Source organism: Panthera tigris, chromosome C1 (assembly GCF_018350195.1).
Source record: "Panthera tigris isolate Pti1 chromosome C1, P.tigris_Pti1_mat1.1, whole genome shotgun sequence".
Lineage (NCBI taxonomy): Eukaryota > Metazoa > Chordata > Mammalia > Carnivora > Felidae > Panthera > Panthera tigris.
This window is the reverse complement of record NC_056667.1, coordinates 50,837,747-50,855,377: the sequence shown is the minus strand read 5'-3', so window position 1 is coordinate 50,855,377 and position 17,631 is coordinate 50,837,747. Positions and strand designations below refer to the sequence as shown.

The following is a 17,631-nucleotide window of genomic DNA, read 5'->3' as shown; positions in this document are numbered from 1 at the left end:
TAAAAATATCCCAAGGCAGTTGTAATTAAGTTCGAGTTTAGCATTGGAGGTGACAGAATAAATGTGATAGCTGAAACTATACTGGTGAGTGTTTTTCCAGGGAGAAAATGTAAGAGTGAGAAGAGGCAAGTGTTGAAAATGGAATCCAACTTGAAAAGGGAGGGGGTGGTATATGGGGATTTCCAAGGCCACTTTCAAGTTCGGTGATTTTCTAGCAGAACTCACAGGACCCAGCATACAGCCATATTCATAGCTATGATTTATTTTAGTGAAAGATACAAAATAAAATCAGCTAAGGGAAAAGATGTCAAGTTCAGAGGAAACAAAGCACAAGCTTCCAAGAGTCCTTTCCCAGTGGTCACATAGGGTGAGTTGAAACAGCACATTTGAAATGTATACCAGGGAAGCTCATTCATTAGAGACTTAGTTCCCAGGGTTTTTACTGTAGGCTTGTAACATAGGTACCCGCTGGCTATCACATACCAGAATTCTTCATTACCATAAGGAAAACACATTTTCAGCATAAACCATATTGTCTGCCCAAACAATTTAGGTATGGTGAGCCATCATCCCCTAACAGTTGGAACTCTCTTGAAATCCGAGTTCTGAGATGCCAGCCAAGAGCCAACTGTGTAAGCTGTCCTTTCAAATGGTAGGAGTCTTAACCTTGCTAGTGAACTCTTTTCTGCAGTGAAATTGGGAAAAATAAGACAGAGCATTTCTATATTAAGTTTTAAAACAACAACAAAAAACAGTAGTAGATAGGTTTTATTTAGCAGTATACAGGTAGAACCCAGTAAAAGAATGGCTCCAGGAGAATTTTTCCTTTTCTGATACTGGATATGTTCTATGTTTCCTATAGTCCTTACTCTTTTGATAATGATTAAGATTGGTGTTCTAGTATACTGTTGAAATATATTCTTTCCCTTAATAGTATCCTAGTAAGTATAAAAATACAGTATTTTTCATGTTTTTTAAAGTCCTATAATCATTAGTTTTCTCCTTTTAGAGTTGATAGCATATTTATCTTTAACTCCTACCTTTGTTTTTTGGAGGCAGATACATGTGTTGTCTTAAGTGACAAAGAAGGATTTTAGGCAAAATATATAGATGATTTAGAATCTATAGAGTGTAGGGGAAGATAAAATGGAAGTATCTACTTTGTGGCATTCGGCATTCACAGTCCTGATGACTAATACTCAAGATTTTATAAATTTTTGTAATTCTGTAAGTTTCATCATGTATTATCTTTTTCAATTGAAGGCAATAATGTTTCTTATGTTGTTGTTTTTAAAAAAATGTCTATTTTTGAGAGAGCAGAGATGAGCAGGGGAGGGACAGAGAGAGGGGGAGACAGAGAATCCCAAACAGCCTGCATGCTTTCAGCGCAGAGCTCAACGCAGGGCTTAAACTCATGAACTGTGAAATCATGACCCAAAAGTGAGAGTTGGAAGCTTGACTGACTGAGCCACCCAGATGCCCTTCTTAAGATGCTTTCATACTTTTTTTTTTTTCAATACATGAAGTTTATTGTCAAATTGGTTTCCATACAACAGCCAGTGCTCATCCCAAAAGGTGCCCTCCTCAATACCCATCATCCACCCCCCATCAACCCTCAGTTTGTTCTCAGTTTTTAACAGTCTCTTATGCTTTGGCTCTCTCCCACTCTAACCTCCTTTTTTTTGTTTTCCTTCCCCTCCCCCATGGTCTTCTGTTAAGTTTCTCAGGATCCACCTAAGAGTGAAACCATATGGTATCTGTCTTTCTCTGTATGGCTTATTTCACTTAGCATAACACTCTCCAGTTTGGATGTTTTCATACTTTGTTTATAGCTATGTGAAATGTACTGGAGAAATATATAGTTAGAACTCGGTAATTTTTTATTTAAAACATACATATCAAAATAGAACAATATTAGAACTATAAATGTGAATGAAGATTTTCAGCATTACTGTCTTCAAATTTATTTTCATTGTTAACTAAGTAAAAGTCTTCCCAGAGTTCCCACAGACTTTTGCTCACATCTCTTGGTCAGAACTGTACACATGGTTATGATGAGGCATAAAGCAGCTGAGAGAGCAAGCGGCTACCCTGGGACTGGGCACATGATTACTTTAAAATAAGACTGTAGTTCTGTTAGTGTAGAAGGAGGTTAAATAATAGCAGTCAGGATTTAGTCAGGAGATGGAAGCTGCCATTAATTTGAATGGGGACAATTTATATATAAATAATTGTTACCTGGGTTAAAGGTGATTCATTTCTAATGGGGTAAAAGAAAATTCTGTGATTGTAATGGAGATAGCAGTTGTAGAAAGTGATAAGGAAGGAACTTAGAAACCTGGAGGAGGATCCTGAAGGCTGCGAATCATACCCCTGAGGAGGGAACACTACTGCTGCAGGAACACATTGCCTGCCTTGCTGTGGTGTGGAGGGCACCTGCTGAGGAGCAAAAAGAGCCACCTTGGCTGTTGTGAATGCTGCTGCCATGTCCCTCACCTCTGAGCCCCAGCATTCACATCTGCTAGCCGCTGTCAGGAAACAAACTGGAGGAAGGAAGGCTGTTTCCTGCACCCTGTATTGTCAGAGCCAGACCACAGGCCAGCTGGCAAAGGAGAAACACAGTTTGAAGGGTCTAGCTCCACTGTTACAAAACGTGGCAAAGATGGTGGCTTTGGATGGAGCTGAGAGATAATAAATTAATAATGGGCACAGGCCATGCACTAACAGAGCTGCACAATAATTAAGTTCTAAAACAATTAGGCAGATTCACATTGGGGGAAAAAATCCTTAATTCATATCAGAGTTCTTGAGTACTCAATAGCGTTCGAAATGGCCACTTTACAATGATAAATGAGAGCAGAGGTAGTGTTTAATTGGAAACAGTGTCCATATATACTTGTGTACTTTTTGTATTACTGATTCATATGAGCTATTTTATTTTAGTGGTCCAAAGTTTGGGGAATATCCAGTTATAGTGCTTTTGTTCATTCTTTGTTTTAGGATCCTTATCTTGACAAGTTTTTTGCTCTGGTTAATGCTCTGGACGAACACATGTTCCCAGTCCGAATTGGAGACATGCGAATCATGGAAAATAACTTAGAAAATGAACTGAAGAGCAGTATTTCAGCACTGAATTCATCTCAGTTGGAACCAGTGGTCCGATTTCTTCATCTTCTGCTTGATAAACTGATACTTTTAGTTGTTAGACCTCCTGTCATTGCTGGCCAAATAGGTAATTTACTTATGTTTGGGGAATTATGAAATTTATAATTGTACATTTCTAACTTTTGCAGAAATAGAACCATGATTTACTGTTTGTTATCTGTAATGACTGTGTTTGATTTGGGGGAGGAAAAGATGGGGTGTTATTGTTTCTCATGCCAGAAAAGAGCTTTCTTTTTGTTTTCATAAAATGTGCCATATAGACCTCAACTCAGATTATGGAAACAAATTCATTTATTTATTCATTCAGCAAATATTAAGCATTTACTATGTGCCAGATACTGATAGTTGTATCCAAGGCTTATTATTTCCTGATTTTAAGGATCTCACAGACCAGTTTGGAAAACAGGCAACTAGATAAATGATTTTGCATTTTACATGATATGTGCTCTATGTAGCCTACATTTTGACTCATTTGCTATCTTCTATTTAAAAATAGCTTTTTTCATCAACTCAAAATCTCTATATTCTCATTTTCTTCTGTGTTGTTCTGGAACTAGAGGTACTCCTGTTTCCCACTCTTTTTCCAAGAGTTATTCCTCTGCTTGTGCTAAGAGCTTCCACCCAAATCCTGCGGAGTAGTTGAGCTTGTAAGAAATTTCAGCTAACGGGTTATAAAAATTTTGTGTTAACTGGTTGCACAACGGAGAGGAATGTTCAGCAACTTGGGATTTTTTATCTTAGGGCAGACTTGTCAGTAGAGGTGATTCTTGGGTCAAACATTTTAAAGATGAGTAGGAGTCTGACAGTTAAATAACTAGTCCAGGGAGATGAAATAGTATGTGCATGGTATACAGGCAAATAAACTGGGAAATTTGGGGGGAATTGTAAGTAGTCACAAATTGGAGGGCTGGTGATTGGAAATGATATTGGTGGTGAGAGAGAGGAGATGGGCTCTTCCATGATGACACTTAGGGAACCGGGACTATTATTCTATAAGAAATCAATAGCTTTTGAAAGGTCTGGTCTTAATTAGGGAAGTAATGTGACCCAGTTTGACTGTTACAAAGATGAGTGTAGTGTGCTGCATGGAGATGGGTTGAAAGTGGGAAATCTGGAGACAGGAAGACGAATTAGGAATCTTACAGAATTTCATACAAAAAACTCTGAAGTCCTGCCAAAAAACAGGACAGTGAGATGAAGAAGAGGGGTAGGTCAAGAAATACTGAAGAGCAATTGTACAGAGTACTGTCGAAGGAGTCGTTCAAGATTTTAAGAAAAAAAATTAGCATTGTTCATTTTTGTAGATTATGTAAGTAATGTAATAATGATGGCACTAGTAACAAACATTTGCCCAGCACTAGTTATATGCCAGCAATAGTGCTGTGTGCTTTATTTATATTAATGTATGCATTCCTCACAACTCTGTGTCTGGGCATTAGTACCACTATTGTACAAATGAGTAGAGTGATGAGCACAACGCTTGAAAATTTGCTGAGGATTCAAACCCAGGCAACTGACTCCAGAGTCCCAGTCTTATCTACTAAAGAAGTGTCCACTGGTGAAATTGGCAAGAATAGTTGTAGTCAAATAGTGGAAGTGGAGACCAGATTACAGAGAATTAAGTCGTGCATAGTACATGATGAAAGGAATATAAGAGTATACACTACTCTTCAAAGAAATTCAGTTAGAAGAGGAACCAGGGTTGATTACAGCATAAAGATGGAGAAGTTTGAGCATGTTTATGTGCTTTGTGAAACTAGTGGAGTGCAGAGAAAAATAAGATAAAGAGGTGCTAAAAGGTTTAATTAATGAAGCATGTCTGTAGGACACAAGTGAAGGTGGAGAGATCATTCTTCTGTATAGGAGAGGAGCACTGCTTCTTTTGGAAGGGAAATAAAAATGGTTTCAGATTTGGGTAGTAAAAAGTTGAGGACTTGATAAATTTGTACTGTGAGATAAAAAAACAAAAAACAAAAACAAGATTTCCTGAGAAGGGAGGAAAGTGAACCTGAGTTTTGAGAAGGATTCTGATGGTTTGGAATAGCTACTGTGAGGAAAAGGAAAAGGAATTAAGTAGAACACAGGTAAAATTTCTATAGCCCACTTAGGCCTCTGTGTCTCTAGTTCCTTTTCTGGTTCCGTATATATATATTAGTTCCTAAATGACCACTTTACTGGATTATTCCACTTTTAGGAAAACTTAGGCCTCATTTCTGTTCATAATTTCCTGTCTTGATTAAATAAATCCTAGATTCTGAGGCTTTATTGCTCAAAATGGCTGTTTGTTTTATCCATTTATTCAGTGTGCTACCAGAATTTTCCAACTTTTGCAAAATTCTTGTTACTTACTAACTTGAATGACTGGGTAGGTATTGCTTAGCCTGGTGTTTAAAATGCTATACAGTCTTACCTCAACTTTTTTTTCTAGCCACCTAGTCCTTCTGCTGTCTCACTCATGTCACTCAAATAGCTAATTCACTATTCTCTTATGATTTGAAGTTGATACTTTTAATAATCCGCTTTGATTGTTAATTTTTTAAAAACAAAAGTAACATCTGCTCATTGTATGTTAATTTAGGTTTTCAGAGTCACCTTTAAAACAAGAAGTGACTTTTCGAAGGTGATACACAAGATAGAATTTTTTTTTTTCTTATGTGCTTTGTATTATTTTACAAAATAATGGGTACCTGTTGGTTGATGTTTCTTTTTTTTGGACTACGCAAACCCATCCAGTGTTCATGTTAAATTAGTAAAATTAGTGTTTTAAAATCTTTAGAAAAGGAGTTTTGCTTCAGCTAATAAATACATCATTAAAATCAACATCAAATATCATCTTTATCGTCTTACTGTGTATAATCACTATACTTAACACATACAGAGATGACAAAACCTTGATCTTTTTGGAATTTGCAGTTTAAAAAAGTTAACACAAAAATATTTTCCTCCTTCTTAAAAGTTAATCTAGGTCAAGCATCTTTTGAAGCCATGGCATCAATTATAAATCGGCTCCACAAAAACTTGGAAGGAAATCATGACCAGCATGGCAGGAACAGCCTTCTCGCATCATACATCTATTATGTTTTTCGCCTACCGAATACTTATCCTAATTCCCCATCACCAGGTATTTTATTCTTTTTATTTGAAACTGTCTTGCATAGATTGTATGTTCATGGCAAGTCTGAAATAATCCAGTAGTCATAGTGGGATGCATTCATTCAGCAGTAGACATTTATTGAGTACTTGCTAAGTGGCATGGACTATGCTAGGTGCTGGAGTTAAATGGATAACTAGCTTACATATTCAGGCATCATTATTTATACAGCTTCCTTTAATTTGAATGAGAGCTTGGTTGACTTAATTCTTGGAAATGAATCTTGAAAATTAGTTCTGTTTCTCTGGAAGCATTTTATCCTTCTCTGTTATGGTAAGATACATGGACTGTTATTTTGTCATCTGGAATGCTGGACACTAAAGAAGAAATCGGATGGTGTAGTAGTACCCTGATAACCATGTGAAACCTACAGTAATATAAAAGATTATTCCCTAGAAAAGTCCTGATCTCTTTATGGCAAATAAAATATATAGCCTTTCTGAATATCAGGACCCAAAGTGGTTACTTGCTTTTTGTATGACATTGGTGGTGGGAGTGGGGTGGGAGGTGGGGGGTGGTGGTGAATGTTGTAGTTTGAATAACTCTTCAGTTCAGTTAGTTAATGATTGTGTTGTGCATACCTTTCAACCTGCTAACATATTTGTATGAGTCCTCATTCATCACTAATGATAATGGTAAGTGCCCTTTTCCAGCTATTGGCAATATTAACATTAATAATGGTGATAAATAATTATGACATTCATTATGAAAACTAGGCATAATAGTAATCTGACTCTAAGTTTTACCTCATTTCTTAATTGCAAAAAGAGAAATAATTGACTCATTCTGGGTTGTAATTTCATATCTTGATTTTGAAAATTCTAATACTTGAGGCTCTGAATGTATATTGTGGACTGTATATAGTGCTCTTCATTTATGCTTTCATTCAGTACACTATTAGAATTCCACAGATTTTGCAAAACATCTTTTTTACATACTGACCTGAAAGACTGTGTAAATTAATGAGTTGACAGGTATGTGTCATTTGCAAACATGACACTCGGAAGGATTTCTTTAGGAAAATGGAGATCAATTATGGATACAGTTGTGGGGTATTTTTATGTTCATAGAACATGGTTGATTTTAGACTAAGAGGAATTCTTGCTTTTATAACTTGGGCTCTTAGAATTATCTGGAGTGTATATCTATGTCTGTATATCATAAAGATGCCATTTTGTTACAGTTCAAATTCTTGTTGATGAAGACAGAGAAATAAAACATAGTCTTGTTGGGCACCTGGGTGGCTCAGTCAGTTAAGGGTGTGACTTCAGCTCAGGTCATGATCTCACAGCTCATGAGTTCAAGCCCCACATTTGACTCTGTGCTGACAGCTCAGAGCCTGGATCCTACTTCAGATTCTGTGTTTCCTCCCTCTCTCTCTGCCCCTCCCCTGCTCATATTCTGTCTGTCTGTCTCTCTCTCTCTCTCTCAAAAATAAATAAATATTAAAAAAAATAGTCTCATTTAAGAAATGTTGGCAGTAAATTGGCTGTTCCTCTAGGACTGTGTATCAAGGACAGAGTAGGAGAGGTGGGAAAAAGGAAGAGCCATTAGTTGAAAAATTTGGGGTCCTGGATACCCTTATATCTAAAGTGAAAATAATACATGTGTATGTGTGTGTTTTCTATTCTTGCTGTTCGTTGTACAAGTAATACATAGTCAGAAACATTGACAAGATCACGATTTTATCATTGCGTATGGTTTTGTCCACTGCTATAAAAGTTTCTTTGTGTAGCTATCATTAAGTTTTGAGTTTTTTTAAGTTATAGTATTTTTCATTTAGAAATAAAAGCAGTTCAGGACTTTTATAGATTTTTGTAAAGTAGCAGAAATTTTTTTCAGGTCCTTTCCTGACTGATTTTCTTTAATTATGTGCTGTTTTATGTACAACTCTAGGTCCTGGGGGTTTGGGAGGATCAGTGCATTATGCCACAATGGCTCGATCTGCTGTGAGACCTGCAAGCCTTAATTTAAATCGTTCTCGGAGCCTTAGTAATAGTAATCCAGACATATCTGGGACGCCCACGTCACCAGATGACGAAGTACGGTCAATCATCGGCAGTAAGGTAAACTGAAGATAGTCATCTGTACATTTTTGATTTTCGGTTTATGAACAAGTGAGCAATGTCTAATTTTAATTTATCCTTATTTTAAAATGTATTTGGGTTAGTAATAGGCAAGAAATTGTATCTTTCTGTTCTATCACTATGCACACTGAGTGTTTCATGTTTCTATTAAATAAGCTTGCTATTACAAACTGGTTTCTACATTCTGCTCAAGAAAATCTGCCAAGTTCAGAAATTTGTCCAGGATGACCAGTCTGTGTAACTTACTTTTGTCTGTGTGATACTCCATCCTGTGAAAAATGACTAGATTAATTTCCTATAGAATTAAAAGATACTTATGTGACTGCTGTGTAGAGGGACACGACATCATTGATTTAAACTACAGACCCCCATCCCTTCTCTGAAAAATATCAAGAACATTGATTAGGCTTAATTGGTAATATAGCTACCTTTCACATGGAAAACTCTATAGAAAATTCACCAGGACACAAAAAATATGATTTATTTAATGATGGTTAATGGTTATTTCAGGTAACAAGGGAGAGGCCAGCTAGTTTAAGATCCAGCTATATTATATTTACAGCATCTTTATTGAGCCCCCTTAAAAAAATTAAGGAATAATTATTACCTTTATAGGTAAAGTACACGAATAACTGGGTTTAAACAAGCTGGCAAAAAGAATAGTAAGACTGAGGCCAATAAATCATGGTATGTTGTGTTTTGACCAAACCATTCAAATACATATACCATTGTTGTGGAATCATAGCCAACTTCTCTTTGGCACTTTTAGCCTGTTAACTAGGATCTGAGGAAGAATTAATGAATATGTTCTACAGTCTGTGTTTAACCCCTAGCCTGAACTGTAATAGATCTTTGTGGGTTTTTTTTTTAAACAGTCTGGGTTTTTTTATGTGAAGTATTTGAACATTGATCAGAAACATCAGAAATACTCTTATCTTTTCATACAGCTATAGAAATTTTACATTCAGAAGCTTCCAATGAACTCAGCATTGTTCATTTAAAGTAACAACTAATTTTTAAAGTAATTGCTCACAGATCAAGAATATATTTTGTAGTCTTATATTTTAAATGATAAACGTGGATTTCAATAACTTAAAGATCCATATAGATGTTACTCTAATTAGACAATTTTGATTTTTTGTGAACTGCCCAAGAGAGTGATGTGCAGAAGTATTTACATGGGATTCTGCAGGCAGAGTAACCTGAGGAGTATAGCAATTGTAAATGAGAAGGCTCCCCAACAACCCCCTGCATATAAAATTTCCACCTTTAGGAAAAGAACTCAGATTTTTTATCCTTGTATTCATTCTTGATCGTATCTCATTGTCATAGAGGTAGTACTTAGCATTATTTATGTACAACTCTAGGTCCTGGGGTAAAGAGTAGTGTAAGAGTTATGGAAAGTAAAGAGTTATGGAAATGAAAAAGAACATTTTCCTCAAGGTTCTGTTTTTAAAATGCCTCTTAATTTCTGTAAGATTTGCATTATGCCTCACCTAGCATGATTCTAGAGTTTTCCTTTATATGATGTATTTGATAGATTATAATCTCGAGATTTAGAATAAACAACTACATGTATTGGGATGATTATTTGCCTTTTTTCCAGTAGTTCATAAAATGAGACATAATGACATAAACATCTGATGATCTGTAGTGTAAATATAATGATGTATATATATAAACTTCTAAGAAAGCCATCATAAGATGAGAATTTGTCTTATGACAACACAGCCTCATCCTACTCAAGTTTTATTTAAATAGATTTCATGTTTTCTTTCTTTTTTTTTTTTTTGCTGGAAAATTTTCTGATAGTTACTTTATTTTGGACTATCATTTTACTCATAATTGCTAATGATAATGGTGTATAATTTTATCTCCTTATTAAAATTGAAAGGAATCTGAAGTTTATTTATAACTACTATTTATTTATTCTGACTTCATTGGCCTTTCCAATCAAGAAACTCTTTTTTGAATAATTTGGTCTTTCCACCCTGCCTCAGCCATGGTCATGTCCTAGATGTTGTCATTACTTAATAACTTTAACCTTCATAATCTCTATTTCATGCATCTTGTTCTTTAACTGTTTGTTCCGTTTTTCTAATACCCCAATTCCAACAAGTTCTTATTTCTCTGCAAACTCCCATCACTTAATCTGAGACCTTTTACTGTGTGTGCCTCCATCCCTTAGTATTCTTTCTTCCAATTTAGCTTGCTTAAATTCCATGACCAATCATTATATTTATCCCTATTATAGTCAAACCTCAATTGCCTTATCCTTCTGTTATTTCATTGTACTTGCTTAGCCAAACCTCCAGCCATAGTTGAACTCAGTCATCTGTCTGTGCCATGTCAGCACTTGTGCCAGTGAACATGACTTGAGAAGTGTCGTGATGACTGTTCTCATTTGAATTTGAAAGCCATGGACCTCCAGAGAGCACTCAGTGCTGTCAGGCAATGACACTATATTTCTGTATTCCATTTACTTTCCCATTCTCCCCAGAAAAAGGTTTCATGCCTTCTTCCCTTACCTGCCCACCAGTCCTCCTTCTCACTTTATCTCCTACCTCACTGAGAAAATTGAAGCCATCAAAAGAATACTTTTATAGACTTTTAAACCACATCTACTTACCTACTGCCATCTACGACTACCCACTACTTAATATAGTATTCTACTGTAGATGGACTGTCCAGTTTTGTGGATCCATTTGTAAACAAGCTCCTGTCCCCTCTTGCTTATTGGATTCCTCACTACAACAATTGTCTTATCTCTGTACTACATCATCATTGGCTCCCTATCTGCTAAAACATCCCATCCACATGCAAGCATGCTAGTATTTATCCCATTTTTATTTATCCCAAAATCTCTCTAGTATTTCAACTGCTAGCTTCCTCACTATTTCTCTGCTACCTTTTGTAGTAGAATTCTTTAAAAAAGTTTCCCTAATTCAGTCAGGTATTGCTCCCATCTTCCATGCAAACTGCCTTTGTTTATGTCACCAGAGGTCTCCATGTTGCCAAATCTAGTGGTTAATTTTCAGCGCTAGGCTTACTTGACCTTATAGCAGATTTGAACATAGTCACGTTCTTTCCTCCTTAGTTTATTTATGTACTTGCCTTTCAGGCTCTGCACTCTTCTTAGTTTTCCTTTTACTTTACTGGTTATACCTTTTCAGTCTCTGTGGATTCTTCTTTCCCTGATTTCTTAATCTGCAAGTGCCCCAGGCCTCTTTCCTTATTTCTCTTGTCTTTTCTCTTTTCTCTCTATTCTCACTTGCTTGATGTTACCAAGTTCCATCATTTTAAATACCACTATGTGCTAATGACTCCCAAAATTATATTTCCAGTACAAACCTCTCTCTGAAATTGTAAACTTAGCTGCCTTTCTGAAATCCTTTTGTTCAGATTTGGATATATGCTAAAGATAGAATCACTGCTCACTCCCTTTACTGCTACCATTGTTCTGAACTACTGTCGTCTCTTTCTCAATTAATGTACTAACCTGAAAGATGGTTTTCCTACTTCCAACCTACACTCTCTTCACAACGTAGCAAACAGAATGCTGCTTTAAAAACCTAAGTCATAGTGGTGCTTGGGGGCCTCAGTTGGTTGAGCATCTGACTTTTGATTTCAGTTCAGGTCATGATCCCACAGAATCGAGCCCCATGTTGGGCTCCGTGTTGAGCATGGAGCCTGGTTGAGATATTCTCTCTCTCTCCCTCTCTCCCTCTCTCCCTCTCTCCCTCTCTCCCTCTCTCCCTCTCTCCCTCTCCCCCTCTCCCCCTCTCCCCCTCTCCCCCTCTCCCCCTCCCCTCTCCCCCTCTCCCCCTCTCCCCCTCTCCCCCTCTCCCCCCCTCCCTCTCTCTCCCACTCTTCCCCTCTGCCCTTCTCCCCCATTCATGTGCACTTTCTAAAATAAAATTAAAAAAAATTTTTTTTAAGGTAGTAAATGTTATGAGACAAAGAAACATAATAAGGGGATCAAAAGCCCCCAGGACAAGACTGAAGAGAAAGAAGGACTGGTTATACGTTTAAATAAGGTGGTCAAACCCTGGGATCATGACCTGAGCTGAAATCAAAAATTGAATGGTCAACCAAATGAGCCATCCAGGAGCCCCACATTTACTACCTTTTAATGTGGCATATAAATTAGTTATTATGTTTGTTTACCTTTATCAGAGTATAAGCTCCATGAGGTCGGGCATAGTTGTTGAGTAGTGTATCCTAAGCACCCATAATGGCCAGCATGTTGAAGATGTGTGATAGATATTCAATAAATGAATATTAGTAAGCATAGAGATCTATTACAAGAATAACTTCCTTCTTTAAAAGTTATTGTTTTTGTTTGCTTTCTTGCTGTCAGCATTAATTATATATTTAATTACCTTAAAAGATTTGGCTTTATGAAAGTTTGTTTTCATAATTTATTCTTTAATGTAAAATGCAGAACTCCTAAAATTCAAGAATACTTCTATCAGTAGGATTTTATTACTCTAGTGACTGTAAAATGAGATTTGCGAGACTTTCTTCATAATTATCTTACCAAAGCTGATCTCTTTGCCCTAGCAATACTCTTTTAACGTTCAATTATGTAAATATATTATTATAACAACTGTCAGTTTTATTGCTTTTAATCAAATGCCAGTGCAATTTATGTAGTTAAATAGTTTCTTTGTAATGTGTCATCCCCTATTTTTAAATTTATTTTTAAATACTGAGAGCTTACTGTGTGGGCACTATGCTGAGAACTTGTGGGTACCAAGCCAAATCTTTGTATTCTAACAAGAATGTTGATGTCCTGTCAAATACAGTATGAGCCTTGCTCAAGGAAGGAGGCTATCTGTACTAATGGGACAAAATACGGTTACAGAGATTCAACAAAAAAAAAAACCCACTTTCATGCACATGTGCACACATTTGGTTAATCTGTTCTATATTAGTTGAAGATTAGTAAACATAGTTATGACATTAGTAAATGTATGTGATGAATTTGTTTACGTAAGGGTGGTTTGATATAATTCTTAGCTTTATAACAAATTATGGTAATTATTTGCTTTACAAAATAATTGGTCACAGGTTTTCTTTAAATAGTTAGCTTTGACTTGATGTAATTATAACTGTTCAGTCTCAATATTGTGAATATAATATACAGTTAATGGCACAAAGAGATTTATTATTTATTCTCACATTATTGATTAGCCTGTGACTTAGTTTTAAAGGAAATTAAGGAATTGAAAAGTGAATTTAAGAGTATGGAAAAATTATTGGTATTGTGGAAATTTATGGTAGAGTGAAGAGCACAGTTGTAATTTTGCAAAAATCAGATACTTACGTATTAATTTTATAACATGAGTAGTGGTTGTAAAAATTATAAATGGCAGAAAGAACTTTATACAGTGGAGAAACCTAACTTGGGAGTCTGGTGAAAACTTTAGTTTTAACATATTTGAAAAACATTATTTGCTGATTTGCTTTTATTTGAAATAACATAAGGTTATGAGAAGGTAGGTATTTTATTTTAAATGTGATTACATAATGTTACTAGTATTTGAATATTGTCTTTTACTTTGCTGGGAAGCATTTAAAAAACATGTAGAAAGTTTTTGTTAGAACTGTTTCTTTTTAGGGCACGTGGGTGGCTCAGTTGGTTAAGTGTCTGACTTTGGCTTAGGTCATAATCTTGCAGTTTGTGAGTTCAAGCCCCACTTTGGGCTGTCACTGCAGAGCCTGCTTCAGATCCTCTGTCCCCTTTTCTTTCTTCCCCTCCCAGGTTCATGCTCTTTTTTTCTCTCTCAAAAATAAACATTAAAAACAAAACTATTTCTTTTTAAGTTTATTTTGAGAGAGAGAGCAAGTATGCATGCACACGCTTATAAGCGGAGGAGGGGCAGAGAGGCAGAGGAGAGAGAGAATCCCAAGTAGCCTCCGTGCTCTGCTCTGGCCTGACAGGGGGTTCAGTCTCACCTCTGTGAGATCATGACCTGAGCTGAAATCAAGAGTCAGATGCTTAACCTACTGAGCCACCCAGGCACGCCTGCTAGATCTATTTTTTGAGAGTTTTCTACATTTACTTCCATATTTATTCTTTTTTTTTTAGGTTTATTTATTTATTTTGAGAGAGTGAAAGAGAGAGCACGTGTGTGTTGGGGAAGGGCAGAGAAAGAGAGAGAGGGGGAGAGAGAGAGAGAGAGAGAGAGAGAGAGAGAGAATCCCAAGCAGGCTCTGTGCTGCCCCTTGGCTTAAACTCATGACCCGTGAGATCATGACCTGAGCTGAGATCAAGTGCCGATCACTTAACTGACTGAGCCACCCAGGCATCCTTTAGTTCCATTTTTTAATTTGATCTTTGCAATATGAGGGAGACTATCATTATTCCTATTTTATTGCAAAGAAACTGAAAAAGAGATTAGGTAATTTACCTTAGATTTTACAGTTAGTAAGCAGTTGAACTTGGATTTCAACTTCACTCATCTTACACATTCAGTATAAAAAATGAGTGGAAATGGGTGATTATTATATCATTTCAGTCAGTCTCTATTTTTAGAACAATAGGGCACATATTCTCCCTAAAACCTAAGCTCTTGAGAGTTAGTTTGTCTTCCCTCCCTCACTCTCCCTAATCCTCATTCCCTCCCATAATACTGATACATGGGCTTCAATCCCAGAGATTCTTATTTGTTTAGACATAAGGCCCTGCACATTTTTGTGTTGACCTTCCCAGGTGATATAAATGTCTACACAGTTGATTATTATTGTTACTACTCTTGTTTTTCTTTTACCTTTCCTTTGGTGCTTTCTGGTTTGGGTCCATACTGACACCCTATTTTTTGTCTCCTTGTATTGGGTTGTCTTCTTTATTCTTACTCCAAGAGTCCTCTTAAAAAAGTCCCTTACAACTGGCTGTAGTTCTTTTAGCAGATTCCAGGCTACAGCCCGGGTTGCTGAATCAGGTTTTCTGGGGTTGGGGCCCAGAATCTGAATGTTACAAAACTTCCCAGTGATTGTAATGATCAGTCAGGCTTAGGACATTAAAACGTCCCTTCACCTGGGATCATAACTTCTTTGAGAGAAGAACAGATGTAATTCTCTTCTGGCCATACACATTAGTAGCATGTTAACTTAACTTCAATGATAGTAATGATGAAGATATAATTCCTGTAGATAGTACCATCATAATGCTTTTCTTTATAATATTTATATAAAATAGTAGCCCATTATGTTTCATTATAACAGTCACTGTAAAACTGAGCACAACTCCAAATCCACCATCATTTTTAGGTAGGAGCAAATATTAGTCATCCTATTTATTTTCTTAATTTTTTCCTTAATTTTCTTGCTTGATTTCTCCTATTGGTCCCTAAAAGAAAGTGAAAGAGGAAGCAGGGTCAAATAGAATTATGGAATATCAGTGCACAGAAGTTTCAGTCATGACAAAATGAAAGTAAAGTCTTTTAGACAAGAATGATTTTCTTCTTACATTTTTTTTCCTTTTAAACCCTAGTTGGTTCAGAGGAAATAATCTGTTGCTAATTTGTGCCATCTTTAAAGAGAGTTTGGGGGGATGGTACTATGGGAACTTTAGTTGGTTCTCTAAGGTGATCCCTTTACATAAAGAGAAATTATCTTTAAATGCTATACTTAATATTTGTGATTTAAAAGCCACCTGGGTGGCTCAGTTGGATAAGCATCTGACGTTGGCCTGGGTCATGATCTCACGGTTTGTGGGTTTGAGCCCCACGTTGGGCTCTGTGCTGACAGCTCAGAGTCTGGATCCTGCTTCTGATTCTGTCTCTCTCTCTCTCTCTCTCTCTCTCTCTCTCTCTCCCTCCCCTCATCTCCTGCTTGTATTCTGTCGCTCTTTCTCTCTCTCAAAATTGAATAAACATTAAAAAAATTAAAAAAAACATTATGTAATGAATGTAATTTTGGTGAACTAATACTTCTAGGTGCCTAAGAATTTTGGTTGCTTTAACAGTACTAATTAAAAATATGTTTGCATTGGAAAGTCTGGGTTTCTTTAGGAATAATTTATAGCATGCCACATGTAATATTTCTTTCCTTTCCAACTGCTTTCTATTATATGCTTAGGGTTTAGATCGCTCCAATTCCTGGGTTAACACTGGTGGTCCAAAAGCTGCCCCATGGGGATCCAACCCCAGTCCAAGTGCAGAGTCAACACAGGTGGTGTTTATATTAGAGGTTTCTTTATTGGCTGCTGATGTTTCCCTTTAGAACGTTACTTTTTAGTACATACTATGATTTCAGTGGCTTGCTTTTTAATCATTAAAAAGTGTGTATTTTGTTTACTTAGCACATTTTCCAACTACTATGCATGAATACCACCAATTGTACCAGTAATGCTCTCCTTTCCTACTTCCTGTCTTCTTTCCCTTCCCTCCTTGTATACCCTATCAGTATTTCAGTGCCTGCTGCTTATGCAATCAATGGCTTTATAACAGTTTCTACTTTAGGGCTAGTACATCTTTAGTAGGAATTAAAAAAAAAAAAAATTGGTATGGAAAAAACCTGACAGTTTTCCATTGGCTTTTGGTTTAAAGTGTAGCTGTTGTATCATTTTCATTCAACATTTACTATCTTGTCTTTTTTTTTTTTTTTTTCATAATTACTGACTGGAAATATTGGTAACAAACTGAAATTAAATCTGAACGGTATATAATCCCCATGCTGTAAGACTTAGTACCAGAACCAAACTGAATTTTAATTTATATTGTGTTGCAAAGTATGAAATTTGTTTCTAGATTAATTGAACTAGGATTTGCTTACTTAAGTCAAGTTGCTTGATAGCTACTATTGCATGATACCTCAAAATATACTTCTCATCTGTGTGTTGGCTTTGGAGGAAAATGCTCTTGTTCTGGAAGAATGTAATTCCATGGTTAATATCGACAGTGTTTTATATTTGAAGAATATGACAAAACCGAATAGTAGGTTTTGATCCTACTGGAAAGTGGGAGAAACCATTCTAATCTTTTAATTTTCTTTATTGAATATAAAATTCTTGATTTTTTTGATCTGAGACCAGTGAGAAGTATGTTTTTACTTTTTGCTTTCTCTTACTAGATGTGTGCATGTGTAGAGATCACAGAGATAAAAGTTTCATTCTTTGCAGCACTCTGAATTTATATAGTGGTTAAAATACTCTTTTTACTAAAAATATATAGAAGCCATTTTGATACTTCTAACTTACTGTCATTAAAGCAGCTTAAAATG

The 17,631-nt window shown here is 36.2% G+C and overlaps 1 protein-coding gene across 8 annotated transcripts in view; it reads left to right on the top strand.

Moving 5' to 3' along the window:
* Positions 1-17,631, top strand: part of DOCK7 (dedicator of cytokinesis 7) — a 224,935-nt gene that overhangs the window by 137,258 nt on the left and 70,046 nt on the right. For 4 of the 8 annotated variants that reach the window (XM_042997429.1, XM_042997428.1, XM_042997427.1 and 1 more), the window contains exons 20-23: positions 3,001-3,232; positions 6,122-6,286; positions 8,213-8,382; positions 16,489-16,581. In XM_042997429.1, the coding sequence (XP_042853363.1) occupies positions 3,001-3,232; positions 6,122-6,286; positions 8,213-8,382; positions 16,489-16,581 (660 nt within the window). The remainder of the gene's footprint in view (positions 1-3,000; positions 3,233-6,121; positions 6,287-8,212; positions 8,383-16,488; positions 16,582-17,631) is intronic. The other 4 variants (XM_042997433.1, XM_042997432.1, XM_042997431.1 and 1 more) reach the window with 1 other exon arrangement.